The sequence below is a fragment of the Atractosteus spatula genome, chromosome 10 (assembly GCF_055471065.1).
Source record: "Atractosteus spatula isolate fAtrSpa1 chromosome 10, fAtrSpa1.hap1, whole genome shotgun sequence".
In the NCBI taxonomy this organism is placed as follows: Eukaryota; Metazoa; Chordata; class Actinopteri; order Semionotiformes; family Lepisosteidae; genus Atractosteus; species Atractosteus spatula.
In genome coordinates, this window is record NC_142715.1 from 22,306,288 (window position 1) to 22,330,008 (window position 23,721).

General features: G+C 40.8%; 2 protein-coding genes across 2 annotated transcripts in view; one reads left to right on the plus strand and one right to left on the minus strand.

Annotated features, from left to right (window-relative positions):
- LOC148825844 (scavenger receptor cysteine-rich type 1 protein M130-like) overlaps positions 1–23,721 on the minus strand; it is a 115,124-nt gene that overhangs the window by 57,304 nt on the left and 34,099 nt on the right.
- LOC148825846 (protein FAM78A-like) lies at positions 1,446–13,524 on the plus strand. The gene is made up of 2 exons (XM_088926281.1): positions 1,446–1,815; positions 12,996–13,524. Exons 1-2 carry the CDS (start codon positions 1,511–1,513, stop codon positions 13,519–13,521), a joined length of 831 nt encoding a protein of 276 aa, XP_088782407.1. The 5' UTR covers positions 1,446–1,510; the 3' UTR covers positions 13,522–13,524.

Here is a 23,721-nt window from a genome sequence, read left to right on the forward strand (position 1 = left end):
CGGTGACCTAAAGAGAGATCTCTCCCTATCTTAGCAGCTGTGGTCCAGCTATTACAGGGAAGGGCGGTGACGTCACCGCTCTGGTAAGCCGGCTCTTACACAGTGCCTGTCGGCCGTATGCGTTACAGTAATTTATTTTTTGAGAATGCAATCTTCGATTAAACGACTTATACAATATGTAAGAGGTTGTCATCTATTTAATATTATTTTCACAGCTATGTATAAAAGTTTTTTAAGCAACAGTACATTAACCCTTGCAACGCTAAGTCTATTAGTCTTACCCTGAAGGCATGAGATGAGTCTGAATGTGACATTATGAAGAAATCAAAATATTAATTCCGATCTCTTTCACAACTAGAAACATGCAAACGTAGCTTAAATCGCTCTCACATCCTCTCCTCCGTCTTTTAAGGAAACTATAACAAAAGTAAGAAAAAAAAACGACTGATCGTATAAGGGTACTAAAACTTGAGGTAGGAACTTCAAGCGCTCGACGGAAAGATCGTTTATCAGGCATTGCTGTTGCAGATGTCGATATTATTTTATGCATCAGAGCATGTAGATCAGTCTAGTTCTGTCAATCACTACTTTGTTTTAAATGGCTAGTTTATTTTAAACCGCCGGTAGTTTAAAGGAAAGCGTGGCTGCAGCTCTTGGTGTAACTGTTGATCGCGAACTTGAACTCACCTGGGACATGCCTGCAGGTCTGTACAGAATCCACTGATGTCCGCTCTTCTTCTCTGCGGCAATGGACTATGCTATGGCTATAAGAAACGGAAACCTGCTTCAGAGAAGTAAAGTAAGCTGTTTGTATATTTATAAAAAAAATGCTATTGATAACTAGAATATTATTAATATTATTATTATTATTATTATTATTATTACAAATGCTGGACCTCCTTAGCTTTCCAGTATAGAAATACTGATTTGGCATAAAACGTGCAGTAAGTTTCTTATACAGAACATGTGCCGGGAGTGGATATTTTTCAAGACTAGTAAAAAATTTGAAACTGCAACAGAATATCTAACCATCGCGATAACGCTAGGCTATGTGCCATGAAGACCTTCGGTTAAGACCCAGACGTCCCGATCAAAACGTAGGCGGAGACATCGATAACCACCTAACCTACCGCTTTGCTCTCTTGCCGACACACCCGCTCCTCTCAATGCATTTAAGCGCCGCTCATCCTCCTCGCTTAGTATTGCGTTTGACTTTTGATCTCCCCTTACTGTTGGCTGTTCATTTAGAGTGTCTTCTTGTTTTCGGACCCCTTTTAGTATTTTTATTTCGTTTCTCGGATTGCGGCTTTGTGTAACATTCGAACTTGTCTGTTTTTTCCGTTTTTGAGCAAATCTTTCGGATTGCGAAATCACTACCGAGGAAGTTCCTGGTTATTGTTCTGTCTACTGAACCCACATAGGATCCATCCTTCGGTTTAGGAAGACTGACCGTAACACCTTCTTTAAAAAAATATATATATTTCCTTGAGTGGAGACAAAATCAGTGACTATGTTTTTCATGCGTCTGTTGCCGTTCTTGGGAGTTCTAGTGATATTCAATGCAATAGGCTCTAGCCAGAGTTTTCCCAAACGTTTCCGTGAAAGCATTGCCGTTCTTGAAGTGAATTCTATCATAGACTCAAATCCCACCAGCATCTACGAATCCTTCTCTGCTCTGCGGTACACAACCCCGTATTTCCGAGCTTCGGCCCGGGTACTGGTGCCGCCCATCGCTGCTAAGGAGACCTGGACCGTGGGCTGGATTCAAGCGTGCAACCACATGCAGTTTTACAATGAATACGGGGATGAAGGAACGTAAGTACCGCGTTAGCAAGCGAACTGATGTTCACATTATATATACTGTATATACAATGGCTTATTGGGGCTATCTACTAGACTTCAGTAAGAAATATGTATAGCCCTATAAAAACACGTTTCTGTGTAACCTCTAAGAAATGCTTTAACGCATAAAAACACAAAACTGAAAATGCTCAGCACAACCTGCTACAATATACAGTATCTACAAAAACGTTTCAGAATCTTTTGACTTCCTACAGCCTGTATAAATTGGTGAACAGACGCAAGTCTGATAACATTATTCTATAGTTCAGGTGGGTAGCTGCGTCAGCATGCATAAGGTGCAAAGGGACAAGTAATACTTTTATTCCATGCTGAAAAAATAAATTAAACGCAACGTTTCGGCTTTACAAAACGAAGAAACCAAACTGGTTGAACACAGCAAACCCAATCTGTTTTCACAAGTTGCTTGCACTTCTTGCCGCGGGCGAAATAAAAGCTGCTGAGCTAAATAAGGAAAGCTGTAACTATTACGACTGCTCACTGTTCCTCGGGCTGTGACAGGAGATCACACACTGTATTATTATTACTGAGAGACAGGCTCACTGTCTGTTCGTCAGGCTGGGACAGGAGATCACACACTGGATTATTATTATTGAGAGACAGGCTCACTGTCTGTTCCTCAGGCTGGGACAGGAGATCACACACTGGATTATTATTATTGAGAGACAGGCTCACTGTTCCTCAGGCTGGGACAGGAGATTCACAGCCGAAACGTTGTGTTTTCCGTCTTTTCCATTATTCTTTTCAGCATGTAATAAATGTATTACTTGTTCCTTAACATTAGTCTGTGCCTTATGTTGATTGAATGTAGACAGTAAGGGGTGAATTAAACAGGCAGTTATGCTTTACCTTACTTCAAACCCCTCTTACCCACTTTTGAAACTCCATGTGGGTCCTAATGCCCCAGTATAGTGACGGGGACACTGTACTGTAAACAGGTGCCGTCCTTCGGATGAGATGTAAAACTGAGGTCCTGACTCTCTGTGGTCATTAAAAATCCCAGGGTGCTTCTTGAAAAGAGTAGGGGTGTTACCCCGGTGTCCTGGTCAAATTTCCCATTTGCCCTTACCAATCATGGCCTCCTAATAATCCCCACCCATGAATTGGCTTCATTACTGTGCTCTCCTCCTCACTGATTGCTGATGTGTGGTGAGCGTTCTGGCCCACTATGGCTGCCGTCGCATCACCCAGGTGGATGCGGTACATTGGTGGTTGCAGAGGGGAGTCCCCATTACCTGTAAAGCGCTTTGAGTGGAGTGTCCAGAAAAGCATTATATAAGTGTAAGCAATTATTATATTTATTATTATTATTCAACTTATAAGAAATACAACAAAAGACATTATTCTTTTTTCCTTCTTGTAATTTGCCTGTGCAGGCAGAAATTTTCAAACAAGGCCTATGTACAAAAAATTACACCCAAGTATTTGGTCATCCAAGAGCTGCTTTCCTCCTTTGAGGTAGATCATTAATTGGTGGCTGTGTGGGAGAAAAAGAGTATAATGTACATGAAGGTTCTGTTAAGTAGCAAGGGAAAAGTAACCAGGCACCACATTTAGAATGTTTACAATTGTAATATAAATTGTACACAGAAATAAAGCAGAATGATCAAATCCAGGGCAGCATGGTGGACTCCAGGGTCTAAGGTTCAGTTCCTGGGGTGCTGTCTGCGTGGAGTTTGTATGTTCTCCCCATGTTCACATGGGTTTACTCCCACAGTCCAAAGTCATGCTGGTTGATAAATTGGCCTCTGGGAAATTGGCCCTGGTGTGTCTGTCTGTCTGTGCTGTGATGGATTGGCGTCCTGTCTGGGGTGTGTCCTGCCTTGCACTCTCTGCACTGTGTCCCCCACTTCCCTGAATTCTACGTCTAGTGGATAGTATTTGCAGCCCTGTATTTAGTCTTAACTGTGAGGTTAATGTTAACATGGCTCAGTATGGAAGAGCCCAGCTTCACTGTTTGTATAACCTTCTTCCAAACTTCCAGCACGGCACAGCACAGCGCCCCTAGAACCCCAAGCTGGCAGTGCTACTTGAGTTATTGCAGTGTTCTTGTGTTATTGGCTAATTTACAAGTGGTGCACATTTCTTTTGCTGAGTCCTAAATTAAAAAGTTTCATGTGTCAAGACAGCAAACTTTTTGGTTTCACTTTTAGATTTAGTGTAACTATCAGTATGATCAGCTTAAATAAAAGTGAGGTTAATTAGCATTTAGCATGTTCATACTATGCAATATTTATACATACAGTATATATAATAGAAGTATAGAGTTGCATTCTAATATATTTTTACACATCTTAAGAAATAAAATGGCTGGATTTATTTGTATCTGTTTTTATTTTTGAAAGCTTTCCTAAGTAACTTCCAGTACCTCTTGCTTTGCTGAAGAGTATGAGATTATCAGGTATTTTATATCCTCAGTGAACTGTCTAAGGGATCACTAACAGGTAGTATATTAATCTTACGTGTGCTGTTATTTTCATAACTGCTGTTATGAAATGGTGCTGTTCTTTCACCATTCATAGTTGCCTGTGAATGTTTGCCTTTATTTCAATCATGATCTTTAGCCAGGAACTACTGTAGCTACATGGCTGGAACATGTTCTGGTTGTATTTGAAGGTAAAATAACTGAACTCTAATGACTGTGAAGTGGACCTATCAAAACATGTTCAAAACTGGTATTATTTAGGGGGGGAAAAATTAATGTATCATTTGATGTTTAGTTTCTTAATCAAAACTAATTGCATTCGTCCTACGCCATGGTCAGCTAGATTGAGATGTTTGCAAACTGCTCTAATGAGCTCAGCAATGGTTTCTGGATTAGTACCAAATGAAGGTTAGAGAATTGCTGTGGAGAAAGTGACAAGGTCTATATTAAAACGCCTGAAACAGTGGCACAAGTCAAGATGTGAATATTCTCAGAAATTTCACATTTCCCAGCAGAGTACTTGTTAACACGGTTCTTAATAGATTCAGCACCAGTAGCCTGGACTCAAATTTCCCTCTGGAGAAACCCTTTTGTGTCTCTGAAATGAAGAGTGACAGGGAAGGGATTGAGAGAAATGAGAAAGAAGAAGACGCAAATACAAAGAGACACATATTTAATCTTTTGTATTTATGTACCTGTAATAAAAAAGGAAATGCTGCTACAGTACATATTCAATCAGTGCTTACTGTAAAGATGTACACAAATGTGTTCTGCCGTACAGTAATCTTTTTATTAAGGTTGCAGCTTAACCTTCTCTAAATAGTCATATGCAATGTCACTACTACTAGTGACACTGTGCACACTACACGTTGCATTTATAGGATTTGCTGACACTCTAATCTTGGTATACTGTATAAGGAGCTTCTTGTATTCAATGTCCAAGTCCAGGGAACAAATTATTGTCAAAACAGCACTTACCCAGTCCTGCAGTGTTTTGATGCCAGTTAAGATAGGACGGTTTGTCCAAGAGCATGGACAGTGTTAGTTTCAGTGTGGGTGAGCCACTTATCTGACTGACCAGGACAAAGACACTTGTCCAGTTGTCTGTGGTTGTTTGTTTGTTGAGTTTCAAATCAGTGTATTTTCAGCTCAGTGCTCAGCAGTGACCCTGTGACTTGTCTGTAAACATCCAGTATCTCAATCAACGTTTCTCAAATGCACAACAGTACAGTGTGCAGCAGTACGTGCCGGCAATGCAATTCCTTTTCTACGAGGGGGGGGGGGGTCATAAAAATGACTAAATTAAGTAACATAGAATATGAATAAGATGAACTCCAACAAAACTCAATATAAATAGAGCTGTTATGTGTCCAGGGTGTATGCAATACATTATGTCCAAGTAGTGCAGTACACCAAATACAAAGAAATACAATGAAAACTGTACAGTATGTCCATGCAGCCATTACAGTGATTTGCTGAAGCTGCAGGTTGGCTATTTAGCAGTCTTGAATGCTTCGATACTAGGATGACTGGGGTCTTGAGAATGGATCTGGACTTCTTAAGACATCTAGCTGAGAAGATATCATGGATGTCTGGTACCTTACAGCCGGTAATGAGCTGCGCTGACTTCACCACCCTCTGTGGTACTTGGTGCAGTGCGATTTCAGGTGGAGCAGTTTCCATACCAGGCAGTGATGCAGCCAATCAGGATACTCTCAATAGTGCACCTGCAGAAGCTGGCCTGGATATGTGATGGCATTCTGAACATCTTTAGCCTTCGGACAAAGAACAGGCGCTGCCGTGCTGTTTTGACCACGATGTTGGTGTGGTGGGTCCAGGTAAAGTCCTCTGAGATGTTAACTCCCAGGAACTTAAAACTGCTGACCCTCTCCACTGCAGTCCCATTGATATAAATAGGTATGTGATCTCCCTATTGGTTCCTATAATCCACAATAATTTCCTTAGTCTTACTGATGTTCAGAGAGAGGTTGTTCTCCTGGCACCATGCTGCCAGGGTTTCAACCTCCTCCCTGTACGCAGACCCTTCACCATCTGTGATCAGGCCGATGGCTGTTGTATCATCCGCAAACTTGATGATGGAGTTGAGTTACGCCTGACGACACAATCATGAGTAAATAAGGAGTAGAGGAGAGGGCTAAGCACACAGCCATGGGGGGGCTCCAGTTTTTAGAGTCTGGGTAGAGCATAGAAAGTTTGTGAACCCTTTAGAATTTTCTGAATTTCTACATACATTTGTAAATTTATGTAAAGCATAAGTTCACATACTTTTTCTGACAGACATTTCATGTTGGATCATTTTGATCAATAAATGAATGAAAAAGTATATCCTTTTGTGTGTTATTTGTTTTATTGGGTTCTCTTTGTATATTTCTATGACTTAGATGAAGATCTCATCACATTTTAGGTCAGAATTATGCAGAAATTCAGAAAATTCTAAAGGGTTCACAAACTTTCTAGCACCACTGTATGTTGGTGCCCACCCTCACCACCTGCGGACATCAAGAAGTCCAGGATCCAGTTACAGAGGGAGATGTTCAGTCCCAGGTCCTGGACCTTGATGACGAGCTTTGAGGGCACTATGGTATTGAATGCTGAGCTGTAATCAACAAACAGCATTCTCACATATGTTCCTTTCTTATCCCCTTGTGAGAGGGCAGTATGGAGGGCAGTGGCTATAGCATCCTCTGTTGACCTGTTCTGGCGATACGCAAATACTAATGGGTCAAGTGTATCAGGCAGTGAGGAGGTGATGAATGCTTTGACCAACCACTCGAAGCACTTGATAATTGATGTAAGTGCAACGGGGCAGTAGTCATTTAGGCACCTGACTCCGTTTCTTAGGAACGGGGACAATGGTGCCTTTTTTTAAAGCAGGAAGGAACTATGTACTGAGCTAGAGAAAGATTGAGTATGTCTGAGAAGACATCTGCCAACTTGTCTGCACATGACTTCAGAACATGGCCAGGGCCAGGAGCCTTGTGTGGATTGGTCTTTTTATAAACTTTTTATAAACTCTATAGTTGTATTTAGCTCTTTTGATGGCTTTCCTGAGGTCGTATCTGGATTTTTTTTGTATTTACCCAATTTGCTAGATTTGAAAGTGGCTGTCCTAGCTTTAAGTTTGGCATGTATCTTTCCATTTACCCATGGTTTTTGATTTGGGTATGTGTGAACAATAATCCTGGGAACCATGTCTTCAATGCATTTATTGATCTAGCCAGTAACATAGTCTGCATACAGATTGATACAGTGCCTTGCGAAAGTATTCGGCCCCCTTGAACTTTTCAACCTTTTGCCACATTTCAGGCTTCAAACATAAAGATATAAATTTTTTATTTTATGTGAAGAATCACCAACAAGTGGGACACAATTGTGAAGTGGAACGAAATCTATTGGATTTTTGAAACTTTTTTAACTAATAAAAAAATGAAAAGTGGGGCGTGCAAAATTATTCGGCCCCCTTGCGTTAATACTTTGTAGAGCCACCTTTTGCTGCGATTACAGCTGCAAGTCGCTTGGGGTATGTCTCTATCAGTTTTGCACATCGAGAGACTGAAATTCTTGCCCATTCTTCCTTGCAAAACAGCTCGAGCTCAGTGAGGTTGGATGGAGAGCGTTTGTGAACAGCAGTTTTCAGCTCTTTCCACAGATTCTCGATTGGATTCAGGTCTGACTTGGCCATTCAAACACCTGGATACGTTTATTTGTGAACCATTCCTTTGTAGATTTTGCTGTATGTTTGGGATCATTGTCTTGTTGGAAGATAAATCTCCGTCCCAGTCTCAGGTCTTTTGCAGACTCCAACAGGTTTTCATCCAGAATGGTCCTGTATTTGGCTGCATCCATCTTCCCCTCAATTGTAACCATCTTCCCTGTCCCTGCTGAAGAAAAGCAGGCCCAAACCATGATGCTGCCACCACCATGTTTGACAGTGGGGATGGTGTGTTGAGGGTGATGAGCTGTGTTGCTTTTACGCCAAACATATCGTTTTGCATTGTGGCCAAAAAGTTTGATTTTGGTTTCATCTGACCAGAGCACCTTCTTCCACATGTTTGGGGTGTCTCCCAGGTGGCTTGTGGCAAACTTTAGACGAGACTTTTTATGGATATCTTTGAGAAATGGCTTTCTTCTTGCCACTCTTCCATAAAGGCCAGATTTGTGCAGTGTAAGACTGATTGTTGTCCTATGGACAGACTCTCCCACCTCAGCTGCAGTTCTCTGCAGTTCATCCAGAGTGATCATGGGCCTCTTGGCTGCATCTCTGATCAGTCTTCTCCTTGTCTGAGCTGAAAGTTTAGAGGGACAGCCAGGTCTTGGTAGATTTGCAGTGGTCTGATACTCCTTCCATTTCAAGATGATCGCTTGCACAGTGCTCCTTGGGATGTTTGAAGCTTGGGAAATCTTTTTGTATCCAAATCCGGCTTTAAACTTCTCCACAACAGTATTACGGACCTGCCTGGTGTGTTCCTTGGTCTTCATGATGCTCTCTGCGCTTTCAACAGAACTTTGAGACTATCACAGAGCAGGTGCATTTATACAGAGACTTGATTACACACAGGTGGATTCTATTTATCACCATCAGTCATTTAGGACAACATTGGATCATTCAGAGATCCTCGCTGAACTTCTGGAGTGAGTTTGCTGCACTGAAAGTAAAGGGGCCGAATAATTTTGCACGCCCCACTTTTCATTTTTTTATTAGTTAAAAAAGTTTCAAAAATCCAATAGATTTCGTTCCACTTCACAATTGTGTCCCACTTGTTGGTGATTCTTCACATAAAATAAAAAATTTATATCTTTATGTTTGAAGCCTGAAATGTGGCAAAAGGTTGAAAAGTTCAAGGGGGCCGAATACTTTCGCAAGGCACTGTATTTCTGGCAGTTCTGTGGAAGATCTGCCAGTCAGTCGTAAGGATAGCAGAGTCCGGAACAGATGGGTCAGGCCAAGTTTCAGTAAGAGCCAGCACGTTGCAGTTCTTGATGTCCAATTGGAAAGAAAGCCTTGCTTTCAGTTCATCCAGCTTATTGTGACTGAACATTAGCAAGAAGTATACTCGGGAGCTGGGCACGATTGCTCCGCTGCCTCAGTATTACCAGAATGCCTGCCCGTTTACCCCTCTTCCTACGACGCCGTCTTCTTCCCAGTACAGGTGAGACACCACAGTCCATAGTCGGCAGTAATTATTGGTGTAGATTTAACTTTGTCAGTATTCGATCTTATGTCCATAAGTGTTTGTTGGTCATATCTAATCACCGAGCAAACAGTACGTGCAGTTAGCAGTACAAAAAACAACAAAACGAAATAAACAAGGACGAATGGATGCTCGCAGGACACTTGCAGGACGCCAGCCTTCACTGTCGGCGCCATCTTACTCGCCATTTTACATCTTACTTGTCAGATGCACTAATTTATGTCGTAATGAGCCATATCCATTGGCTAGGTCCAGCCATAGTACTGTTAGTTCCCTATTCCTTTTTTTGCCTCCTTTCTGCACTAATATATCCATGTACTTGTTAAGCAGCATGTAGTCAGTAAGTCATCTTGCCACAATTGCCAGAAAGATCTTTCCGTCCACATTCAGCAAAGATATAGTTCTAAACTGTCCTATGGCCTGGGCATTCTCCCGCTTTGGTATGAAACATACCTCCACTACATGCCAATCTGCCTCTTCTCAATACAACCCTTAAAAGCCTCCATAGCACTCTTGTTACTTTTAGACAGTATTTGCACACTTGACCCAGGTACTGAGGATGATCTTGCTTTCCTGATGATGCTGGTCATTTCCTTCAGTCTCCTGCATATCAAAAACATCCATTGGATCATCAGATTTCAATCTGTCAGCAGCTGTGAGAGCCGTGTCAGTCCCCCAGGCAGTGGTGACTCCATTGGTATCTGTGGGGCCTGTGAAGTGAAAAATAGCAGATAACTCTGACAAGCACAGGTTCCTGCAAGGTTGCTGGGTTATATCTTTCCTGTGCTGGTTTTAGGAGCTGCTGTAAACGCAGGCCTGTTAAACTATGGAGAATCTAAATTGGACGAGAGGGGGATTTAAAAGAAAATAATTGACAATTTTTATTGTTGGGGGGGGGGGGGGGGGATTACAGAATGTGCAACAACTTCTAAGTGGCACAGTGGTTAGCTGGTTAGCATTACACCATCTCTGAGTTCAATTCTTAGGGTGTATATAGAGTTGTATCTTCTAATGAATATAGGGAGGGTTTTTTCCCCAAAGTCCAAAGACATACTGGTGGATTAGTTGCCTTCTGGGGAAAATTGGCCCTCGTGTGTGTGTGTGTGTGTGTGTGTGTGTGTGTGTGTGTGTGTGTGTGTGTGTGTGTGTGTGGGACTGGTGTCCCATCTAAGATGTATCCTGCCTTGTGCATTAGGCTCCCCTGCTATTCTGAATTGGATGAAGCAGTTATAATATGTGTGGATAGATGATGGATTTACTTTTCAAAAAAGTTCATGGGCATATCTGAACAAATCTTGCCACATCTGAATCACTGGTACTGCAGAGTTTTCCAAAGAGGATGCAGGACTTGTGTGATACCAGTGCGATCCTCTGTTTATTTTTAACAAAAACAGATGCATGGGATATTAAGAATGAGTATGACTTCTGTCAGTTAAAGCCAATACAGGTCAAACAGGTGTATATACAGTGGTGTGAAAAAGTGTTTGCCCCCTTCCTGATTTCTTATTTTTTTGCATGTTTGTCACACTGAAATGTTTCAGATCATCAAACAAATTGAAATATTAGACAAAGATAACACAAGTAAACACAAAATGCAGTTTTTAAATGAAGGTTTTTATTATTAAGGGAAAAAAAAATCCAAACCTACATGGCCCTGTGTGAAAAAGTGATTGCCCCCCCTGTTAAAACATATATCAACTGTGGTTTATCACATCTTTGGAAAGCTGAGTTCAATTTCTCTAGCCACACCCAGGCCTGATTACTGCCACACCTGTTCTCAATCAAGAAATCACTTAAATAGGACCTGCCTGACAAAGTGAAGTAGACCAAAAGATCATCAAAAGCTAGACATCATGCTGCGATCCAAACAAATTCAGGAACAAATGAGAAACAGAGTAATTGAGATTTATCAGTCTGGAAAAGGTTATAAAGCCATTTCTAAAGCTTTGCGACTCCAGCGAACCACAGTGAGAGCCATTATCCACAAATGGTGAAAACATGGAATAGTGGTGAACCTTCCCAGGAGTGGCCGGCCATCCAAAATTACCCCAAGAACGCAGTGACGACTCATCCAAGAGGTCACAAAAAACCCCACAACAACATCCAAAGAACTGCAGGCTTCACTTGCCTCAGTTAAGGTCAGTGTTCATGACTCCACCATAAGAAAGAGACTCGGCAAAAATGTTCCAAGACGAAAAGAACATAAAGGATCGTCTCAGTTTTGCCAGAAAACATCTTGATGATCCCCAAGACTTTTGGGAAAATACTCTGTGGACTGACGAGACAAAAGTTGAACATTTTGGAAGGTGTGTGTCCCATTACATCTGGCGTAAAAGTAACACAGCATTTCAGAAAAGGAACATCATACCAACAGTAAAATATGGTGGTGGTAGTGTGATGGTCTGGGGCTGTTTTGCTGCTTCAGGACCTGGAAGACTTGCTGTGGTAAATGGAACCATGAATTCTGCTGTCTACCAAAAAATCCTGAAAAAAAAAAAAGTCCGGCCATCTGTTCATGACCTCAAGCTGAAGCGCACTTGGGTTCTGCAGCAGGACAATGATCCAAAACACACCAGCAAGTCCACCTCTGAATGGCTTAAGAAAAACAAAATGAAGACTTTGGAGTGGCCTAGTCAAAGTCCTGACCTGAATCCGATTGAGATGTTGGGGCATGACCTTAAAAAAGCGGTTAAGGCTCGAAAACCCTCCAATGTGGCTGAATTACAATAATTCTGCAAAGATGAGTGGGCCAAAATTCCTCCACAGCGCTGTAAAAGACTCATTGCCAGTTATCGCAAACGCTTGATTGCAGTTGTTGCTGTTAAGGGTGGCCCAACCAGTTATTAGGTTTAGGGGGCAATCACGTTTTCACACAGGGCCATGTAGGTTTGGATTTTTTTTTTTCCTTAATAATAAAAACCTTCATTTAAAAACTGCATTTTGCGTTTACTTGTGTTATCTTTGTCTAATATTTCAATTTGTTTGATGATCTGAAACATTTCAGTGTGACAAACATGCAAAAAAAAATAAGAAATCAGGAAGGGGGCAAACACTTTTTCACACCACTGTATATATATATATTTTCTTGTTAGATGGGAACACATTTTCCTGCTGGAAAATTCTTCCTTAGTTCTAATTATGTGCATTGCTGTGCAAAAGCCTTGGATATTTTAGGCAAATTCAGGAAGTACCATATGTTATGAGCATCATCAATTGGTCCAAGCCACCATTAATGTTTTCAACTACTCTAATCATTTTGACTATTTTTCCTACAGTTCAGTTTGTGTGAGTTTTTGATCCATAAGTGATCAGAATCTTCAACAATATGATCTCAGGAACTCAAAGTAATGATGACCCAATTAGAAACATTATAGTAGCTAATCAATCCAGCCACCATAGACTTGTGTGTTACTATAAAGGGGGAAAGTGTCAAACTTGCACTGTTGCTGTGTTACATGTTGATGTGCTGATCTATTAATTGGTGTGTTTTGTTTTAGGTCTAGCTGGGAGATCCCTGATTTAAGGGATGGTAAAATTCAAGCAATAAGTGACTCTGATGGGGTGAACTACCCCTGGTATGGCAATAAGAAAGAGATCTACATTTTCACCGGCCCCACCACGAAGGACACAGAGTTCAACGTCAGCATGGACGACAATTTCAACCCCAGTGTGTCCTGGGGCGTGCCCGTGAGCAACAGCAACCAGCCCCAGCTGACCAATATCCGCAGGGACCAGAGCTTCATCACCTGGCTGGTGGCCATCAACCAGGCCAGCAGGGAGCACTTCATCCTGAAGACCATCAAGTGGAGGATGCAGCTGCAGATCGAGATCGACCCCGGCAAACCCCTGGGCCAGCGTGCCAAGCTGCTGGAGCCCACCGCCCAGGAGCAGCCCCAGATCCTGGCCAGGAAGGAGCCCATCCCGCCCAACGCCATGGTGAAGCCCAATGCCAACGACGCGCAGGTCCTGATGTGGAGGCCAGAAACCGGGAAGCCTGTGGTTGTTATACCACCAAAACTATAGGGTAGTATATTGAAGAAAGGAACCCCCCCCCGACCTTTTTTTTTACATCAGAAACATGAATTAAAAAATATAACAAGATGCCCCAAGTGGCAAAGCTATGAACGTCTCCTGGACTTAACAACTGCAACCATTCTACCTTTAGCACAGTGATACCCGGCCCAGTTTAAATTAAATCGTTGCAAAAATGGCTAGTATTATTTTTTGCAAGGCATTTTTTTAACATTATATGACAATATATACAGTAGGTGTGTGTGTATCTACAAATTTGCACATCTTGTTTTCTGGGATAGGAAGGGTGGGAGAATTGTTTTTTCAAACAGGAAAAAAATAATAAAGAAGGTAGTCCCCTAATTGAGTAGTCACATTAGAAGCTCAAAAAAAAACTATGATCTGAGTATTTATACTATGCAGTAATTTTGTACCTAAAAGAACCTGAAACTCCAACTGTACTGTTGTAGAGAAAAGAGGCACAGTGCAGTTCAGTGAAGGATTGAAAGAGGTTTATTAATAATGAAGAGGCCTCCCCAAGATCAGACTGTCAGAGTAATCCTATCTGATTTGCTTGCCATTGTTCAAAAGCACCCTTTTATACCGTTATAATCATCTCCTCTATGTACCTAACATGGTATTGGAGAAGCACATATTTTATGATCAATATGTTAAGGACTAACCGCTGATCCATGCTACAGACTTTCATATATGCAACACAACAGTCTGCTTGTTCAGCGTATGTGTCAGATTCTTTTTTTGCAACAACAGGTGTTTGTACACTGTGTCCTTCACACAAGCATCTGTTAACTGTATGCAGAAGTGTGCTTTTCCGGTCACAATAAATCCCCATATATATAGGTTTCTCTGTCAGACATGATATACCATTGACAGCAGTGACACCTGAAGAATGCTCCACAGCTGAAACTTGCTTCCTTTCTTCTCTTTTCAGCATGGAATAAACCTATTACTTGTGTTACACCATTGCGTGGCTGACATTTGTATTGCTTGTGAGGTTCCCAACAGGGATGCAATTCTAGAAATAAATTTAGAATTGTTATATAAAGGCTGTAAAGTATTACAACTGCATATAATATAACGGTGATTTTCAGTACAGCAATCAGTTGTAGTAAGCAGAGTCATGCTTTCTGTTTACTATTGATCTTCTCTTACCACGAGTCATTACTTGATCTTTATATGGAATCTAATATGGAATATATCTTTATATGGAATCGCGCAAACTCTCAAAATGCCTTACTTTCTTGTATCTATGCTTATGTGATACTTGTGGAAACACTAAGAAAAATTGAACTGTAGTAGTGTCACCTCATGTAGTGGGTTTTGTTGTAATTCTGTCAAGTTAATTCATTTTTTTCAGTGAACCATTGTAAGCCTAATTTTTTTAAGCATTTCCAATAGTGTATTTAGGTACTACTCCTAATCTGATATCCAATAATTCACTTTTGACTGCATTTAATAGATCTCTAGCAAAATTTTCACATGAATAATTGTATTTTTCACTATACCTTGACCTAACGTATTCACTATTTCTACTAAAGCTTTACAGCATGCAAAAAATAATTTTCTCCATTATCTGCTAAACCCAGACCTTGCAATGCCTGCTGAGCATATGCCTAGTTAGCACATGCTTCTGTATTTGCAATTTTCCAAGAAATTAGAGCCAAATTTGAACTTCCAAAGAGACCTCCAATATCTCCAAACAAACTTTTTTTTTCCCCCGAGCACTTCTTGGTGCAATTTAAGTTTGATATAATTGGGTCATCTATAATTAGTGTGGATATTGCTACACTTTGTTTAAACGAAAGACGAAAGATGGACCGTATGCGGGAGATGAGAAAACAAGAAGCCGAAAACCAGGATGCCATAATCCGTAGTCAAAAAGTATCAAGTTAAAAAAACCAGGAAGTCAATCCAAAAGACCAATCTGAAAACAAGATCCAAAACCGAAGTCGAGTCAGCAAACCAGAAGTCTAGAATAACCAAGAAGCAATCAAGATAGCAAAAGGCTCTGAATTGTATCACGAGAAGTTCAAGCAAATACTGAGCAGGGAGATGAGAGTGAGGCAGGTTAAAGTACCCAGGAGTAGGGGTGTGTCTGATTACTGATTTCGCACTGTAATGCGGAGAGGTTTGTGTCAGGTCCTCATTGGGCAAGTTGTAACAGATATGCTTTGTTGCAGCCATTGTAAAGTACTGGTTTTGTTTCTACAATTGATTACATTTTTTATATTGCAATACAACATTAGCTAAAACATAAGTTACCTCTAAAGTAATGATTTTAACATGCAACATTGCTTCCCTAAGAAGTCCATCTGTTGGTGGTGTCATCAATGTTGGACATATTGTTAGTATTTTATAGCCACAGGCTGTTGGATTGAAACGTTGTTTATATTCACAGTGTTTCCTCTGGATAACATTGATACATTTAATTGAATAATATTGTCCATCGAGTCCATTTGTCCATAAAAAAGTTTTCAAATTAGTCCATCTGGATGTAATTAAAATCAGTACTAATTCATACTCTGGGTCCTGGGATGCTCCTAGTATATGTTGTGATGCACATAATGAGTCCAGTTTCATTTCTATAAAGAGCGGTTATTAGCCAACTGTCATAAGTTCCATTGTGTATTCTGAGTTTGGATAAATTGGATGATAATCTTTTCAGATATGGTCAGATATTATCACCATGTTATACATTGTCGTACTTTACTTGGATTCAGACTGGATTTAACTTGTATGGCATTCCTGGTTTTTCCAGCTTCACCTGAATCATATTTTTACCTGGTGAACAGACCTTCTCCATTCACCATCTGCCCTCCCTATTAAGTGTATATATTGGCCATTGTTAATGTACTAACTCTTCGAGGTCTGTCCCATGGTAATCTGTAAAATCTAAGTATGTTATATCCTGGATCCTGGTATATTGGAACACCATTTCCTGTCCTGTGAATAGAAATAAAAGAAAAATGATTAGTATTCATTGTTTAGTATTATCTTTGTCTTGATTTCCATTCAGAAAAGGTTTCACTTGCATCCAATAGAACCATTGTGCATTACCTTTTCCTGAAACTGATACACTTGTATCTCTTTTTCTTGTGGTTTTATTGAATGTGGCACTGCTGCAAGTAAGTGTTTTACACACTAAGCAGGCATTCTGACCTTTCCAAGCCTTACTTTGGGTTTCGTGAAGGAGGTTTCGTGAAAATGCTACAGGCGTGCCAAAATCATTTTCGAACTTGAAGCTAACTTTACCCCGGTATGAAAATCGTCCTATGTTATATGTGTATCTGTTACTGTGTGAAAGAATAAAGTGCTTTTGATTTCAACCATTAATTTCAATGGCTACTGACATTTGCTCTGCATTGAATAATCAACACACCACACCGCGATAGGCACTGGACTCCTGGTCACCACATAATTATAAGCCTGCTACCTCTTCAAATTGACGACAGCAGGTTTATTTGGCATCTGTGCCCGACTTGCTTAGTCAGTAAAGCATGAGACTCTTAATCTGAGGGTCGTAGGTTCAAGCCCAATGTTGGGTGCAGTGTATGTCATTATCTTACAGAAGGTCTCTAATTACCTTAATGGTACCTAGCACTAAATGGGAATGCATATATTTGGTCCAGTTAAAGATTATCAAGAAGCAAATTTCTTTCCTTGCTTGAGTAAATGAATCAAGGACTTTGCTTTCAATGTATTTTCATTGGACACTAGGACACAGATAAACGCAGTGAATATCATGCCACATTATAGTCTGAAACTGCATGATCAAAACACTGCTCATTATTGCAACCATTATTGGTATCTTAGCTCCTCTCTATTTTTTATACAGTAGAGTTTCTTTAAAAAACACATGCCTGCCAGAAGGCCAAGAAATTGCATGGCGAATAAGAAGATTTACTAGTATTCTAATAAAATAAATATTGTGAAACCTTTGCTTTCATACAAAAATTCATGTGTAAAAGTGTCACTTTGACTTTACAGGTAACACGTTCAATATGAAAACCAGCAGCCATATGAATGTTACAAAGACAAAGGAACTGGTGGTAGATTTCAGGAGGAAAAAGGTCAAACCTACTCCTGTCTACATCCATGGGAGTGGCGTGGAGATGGTGGACTCGTACAAGTACCTGGGAGTGCACATCGACGATAGACTGGAATGGTCTAAGAACATCGAGGCCATCTATAAGAAGGGACAGAGCCGACTTTACTTCTTGAGGAGGCTCAGGTCCTTCAATGTGTGTAGTAAGATGCTACACATGTTCTATCAGTCGGTGGTAGTGAGTGCCATTTTCTACGCAGTGGTGTGCTGGGGCTCTGGGATTAGAGCAGTAGATTCCAAAAGGCTGAACAAGCTCATCAGGAGAGCAAGCTCTGTCATTGGGTCTGACCTGGACTCCTTGGAGGTAGTGGCTGAGAGGAGAATGATGTCCAAACTAGAGGCCATCATGGACAACTTCTCCCATCCCCTCTATGACAGGCTTGCAGGAATGAAGAGCACGTTCAGCAATAGACTGATTCATCCACGGTGCGACAGGGAGCGCTACAGGAGGTCATTCTTGCCGTCTGCCATAAGACTGTACAACACATCCACCTTGAGTCTTGGCAGAGGCAATATCGACAGTGACCTATTTCTGGACTAAACACATCTACACATCTACTGCTACATCTGTTCTCTTTCTTTTCTTTTTCCCGTTTACAACCACTTTTTGTGCAATATACGCCAGGGACCTGTGCAATACATTTATATTTATATTTATATCTATAGCTACATCTATATTTATATTCATTTGTGTGATACGATTTTCTGTGTACTGTTCTGTTCTAGTTTGTTCTTGTGTGTCCGGACTGTGAGTAACTCTTGTATTGTATTGTATGTATTGTACTATTATTATATAATTCGTTACACTGTGGCTGTGTTGTGTGTGTTAAGCTGCTGTTGCACTGCAATTTCCCTCACGGGATCAATAAAGTATCTATCTATTTCTCATATCACCCTGCAACTCACAACTGGCAAACCACTGAAGCTAAGCAGGTGTGAGCCTGGTCAGTACCTGGATGGGAGACCTCCTGGGAAGAACTATTGTTTGAGGTGTTAGTGGGGCCAGCAGGGGGCTCTCACCCTGCGGTCCATGTGGGTCCTAATACCCCAGTATAGTGACGGGGACACTGTACTGTAAACAGGCACTGTCCTTCGGATGAGATATAAAAGTGAGATCCTGACTCTCTGCATTCAGTAAAAATCCCAGTGTGCTTCCTGAAAAGAGTAGGGGTGTAAATTTCCCATTGGCCTTTACCAATTATGGCCTCCTAATAATCCCCCTTTATCAATTGGCTATATTGCTCTGCTTTCCTCCCCACTGAGAGCTGGTGTGTGTGGTGAGAGTTCTGGTGCACTATGGCTTCTGTCACATCATCCAGGTGGATGCTGCACAGTGGTGGTGGAGGGGAGTGTCCAGAAAAGCACTATAATATAAGTGTAAGCAATTAATTAAAACAATGATAAATAACCGCACTGGAAAATATCGGAAAACAATGGTTTATCTCACTATTCGCACCAGGCGCTCGGGCACAGACATGGCCGTTCACTAAGTAAATTAATGAAGAAGAGGAGTGATATCACTGCTGCTGGCTGTTTAGTTTAATAATTATTCACGAGGACAACATGGGTCCGTGCAATAACTCCACAAGCAGTTTGAAAGAGCGAAAACAGGGACGTTTCGCGTGTGAGGTGAACGTGATAACCACCGCGCTACGGCAACGACAGTACACCCTACCCCCAGAGCAGGATAGGAGACTCCACATTCTACAGCTCTCTAGCATTAGAGGAGTTCCGACTAGAGAAATGGGGACAATCTTCTCTTCAGGATGTGGAAATATTTTCCCGAGAGTCCTTTTTTCGAAGATCAACACTCTTTGCCAGTCACACCTCCCCACCACGCGCAATGTATCTCTCTTAACACTTTAAAACGATCGTTATTATACTTGTTTTTGCACTCCGCATGCTGCTCTTCGGGGCTTTTATCTGTACTGAGCCGCTCATTTGAGATCCAGAAGGCAACACAGACGCGCTCCTATACTAAGCGTCGAACCCGGACCGCCTGGGTGAAAACCAGGAGACCTAAGCACTAAACCGTACTGACAGCTTTTGAAAAGGAGCTCTGTAATATTCACAAATACTAAGACAAGGTATAAATACTTCATAGGTTTAAAATTCAGGAATATGAATGGTCAATTGTTTACAATAGGAGTTTTTATGTTTCGTATGATTTAGCGACTTTTTTACAATACGTAAAAAACAGCACACCTAAATGACAAAGCCTTAGAGCCACAGAGAAAAACAAATTGCGTTTAAAGTCATTTTAAAGGCTCGAGATGACATTGCACTATAAACGCAAATGTTTGTCTTCTTTGTGGCTTACTTTTTGTTGCTTTAGCGAATTTCATGCAGTTTATTTCTGACACAAGACATAACAAGCTTGTGTATTTATGACAAAAAAGCAGGGCAACAATTTTCATCGACCTTGGAATCGAAATTGTTAAAAAAAGAAATTAAATGCACATATAGTAAATATATTTTCTCATATAATGGTGTTTTTTTTGTCTAAAAAATCCTTCATGAATGGTTTAACAGACACTTTGCATAATTAAAAAATATATATTTACGAATTTTAATGTTTTATACAAATACGTTTTATTGAGAACATGAGCCCTGTTTATCGATATCACCAATACAGTTCTGGATTTTATTCTGCCTTCCTATGCACATATGAATTTTCTTTTCTTTTCTCCATGTGTGGTAGCTTATTAGCGCCAGGGAGAAAAAGTAATGTTGTTGGCTTTTAAATGAGGTAGCATTGCGCTTAAATGAGAAACCATTTGCGTTTATACAAAATCACAATGCGTTGTCCCAGACATTGGGACACCCTCTGTTTAAACACCTGTCGTTTTCGCCGTTTCTGTGAAAAGAAGGAATACGGCTTTCCAAGCTCATGTTGCTCTACGTGTCAAACTGCAGAAAATGCAGAAGAACTTTTCTTGCTTTCCTGAACATGACGTGAAATTAGTCAAAATCATTTGAATGTTAACAAAGCTTAATGCATTAGAAAAGGGGTGCCCAACCAATCGTTCGCGGAGTGCTTGCTAGTCGATCGTTTGTAAGAATGGCAAAAAACAAATGGGCTATTTGAGTATTTACTTTTTTTTCAACAGCCTAAACATTCATTCAGATCTGTGCATGTGATGTCATACATTTTACTGCCCTTGTGTGTTTAACCCTTGTCTAACGGGTTGTAAAAGTCTCTTCCCTGAGTGCTGGCTCACAGAAAAAAAGGCTACAGGAGCTCTGTAAATATGTTGTTGTTGTGTGTGCTGCCCAAGAACTTTCTCTTGGTTATTGCCGCACGAACCCCACGTTCGCTACAGCGCATCGTGGAGCAAAACAGATTGGCTGTGATAAATTAGCCAACAGTTTGATACGTTTGCCTATTTGATAGTTGTAGTGTTTGAGCGAAAAGGATTAAGCAAAGAGACCGAAAACTTACCGTTATCACAAGAAATGGGAGCATGACTTTTTTGTACTTTCGCATTCAAATCTGCAATGCTAGCGCCTACGCGAAAAAGGAAAATATAGAACCACATTTATAAATTGCACAAAAAACGTATGATGTGGACTTTCCTGCTAAAAGTCAGTGACAGAAAAGAAAAGTTGAAATAAATTAAATTACAAATTCAACTAGCAGCAGTCGGGTTTCACGAGGTCTAGTACAAGAGGTAAAGCAAGCAATCATCGCGTCGTTCCGTGTGAGCCGCGTCCTGGCTAAACAGAAAAACTCATTCAGCCAGGAAGAAATTTAAAAAGTGTTTATCGAGGCTGTTGACTGGGTGTTTGGAGATTTCAAAAACAAACATTTTTGGAGAGGTTCAGACAGCTGTTACCTGAAATCAAGGAAATCCTCAAGTCGTCCAAACATGGTGAATATGCCCAATTATAGGATGACCAGTGGCTTCTGGAATTAGTATTCCTCACAGACTTGACTGAACTGCTGAATGAGCTGAATGTCGAGCTGCAGAGACAAACTAAAAATGGCATCGACATGATTAGCAGTGTCAACACGTTCAAAAAAATATTACAAGTGTTCTCAAGTAAGCTTCTCGGTGCCAATGTCAACATTAAGGTAGGATATTCTTTTTTCTAAAATGGGGAAAATTAATTGCTCACTGTAGCATGAGTCACTTGCTTTTATTTGCTGTCATTTTAGTGATGGGTATCGTTATTGTACCGATGTGCCCACAGTCTGTTTTTCCTATATTAGAGCTTCAGATTCACACTGGTACAGTAGATCGCGCTGGACTGGCAATGAAAAAGTAGATTAAAAAAGGTTGGGCACCCCTGCATTAAAAGACACGTTAAAACAGCACAGCAACATTATAGCACTTCAAAAGTATCGGGATTTAACTATATAAACTGGGCTATGAAAACAAGCGAAGAGTTCTCACTCGACAGGATATAAAGCACCTAAACATACCGGGGATTGAACCCGGGATCTCTTACATGCGCTCTAGCACTGAGCAAAGTTGCACTTCTGCGGAGCTATTTAAGCAGTCAACAGCCTCGTTCGAATTTTAGTTCACTGCAATTTACCCAACGTGTTTTCTAGAGCTTTCAGCTGCAGTTCATTAATATACAGAAATGTAAATGGTTTAAACACGAGCCAAGCCCAGTCGAAACTACACTCTTCTGACCTGAAGTCAGACGCGTTATCCATTACGTCACTGGCCCGGGTCTGACAGTGCTCAATTGCACCATAGTGACCTCAGCGCCACTACTAGTGATACATCGCCCTGGTCCAAAATTTCTAGGTGAAAAAACAACAACACGTTTTCTATATTTGTCATTTAAAAAAAATAACTTCTTTAAAAAAAACAAAGGGTTTATGTGTCGTGCTAGTTTCGATTCATTTCGAACGGAAAGAAAAGCCGTTTTCTTCCAAGAAATCATAAATTTGCCGCATCCTCCATACTATACTTCTCTCTTGTAGTAGTAAAGCATTTTGATTTAAACCGAACAATATATTAAATGTTTTATCTATACACTTACGAGTAACATAATGCTCACCTGAATAACTACTCGGAAGAAGCCGCAGCTTAGGTGTCACAAAGATCTGAACTCGGATCGGTGAATTAGAGTCCAGATTGCGAACCGACAGCTGACATAGGTCTTTTATAGAACCGTTTTGATTTTCTCCTTGTTCAACCTGCCTGCGTGTGACTACGTTATCCCCGTGACGTCATTGCCCTGTTCACGCTGCAGTGCAGCCGAGCCCGGCACACGGTACCGTCCGATTTTAGCCTCACAGACACGTCCGAACCCCCACTGAACGATCACCAATCAATAACCTTCGAACTTTCTAATATTGGCTCCTGTGCTTCGGTCCATTTGTGAGAGGAGGAGACACTGAAATAGTCGTGTGAAAGTGGATTTTGCACCTGCGCCAGTGCTGTAGTGGTATCATACAGACGCCCATACAAATCCATCACATGTTGGAAGCTCTGGAAGGCAACGTAACATATTGCTCTGTCCGTTGGTGGATTAGATATGTACGCTTTTTTCAATGTAAAATGCAATGTACAAAGATCAAATTTGATTCAAAATCGATTAATGTAAAAACCGATAAAGATAATGTTTTTTATCTAGTATTATCTATATCTAGTTTTTCAAAGGTCTTAAAAAATGTTTATCGCGATTGTAAAAGTTAGAGAAGGTGTACCAGCGCGTGCCTTCATATCGCCAGCTTCAGTCTCGCCTGTAGCTGCGAGAAGGTTAAAAGCGCACAAGTGATCTGTCTTTCGTCAAAATAATTGCTGGAGCAGTAGGAGGCAGAGCACTATCCAGCAGCTGTAGACGGTGCTCGGGGAAGAGCTAATTCTGTTTTCAGCACAGGAAGCATGAATGAGCTCAGTCCGGCTTCCAGCAGACTCCATTCTTGTTTGGATACTGTCAGACTGGGGGTCTGAGGCTCTTTGGATCGCAACGTAAAAAAAAAGAACAAAAAACAATTGCTCACATCGTGTGACTTCCACGAGAGGAAGGGAAGATATCACTTTAAAAAAATCAGAACTGAATATTTGGATCCGGGGCCTCATACTTATAAAATTATTAAAATAATAATTATTAAAATATCAGAT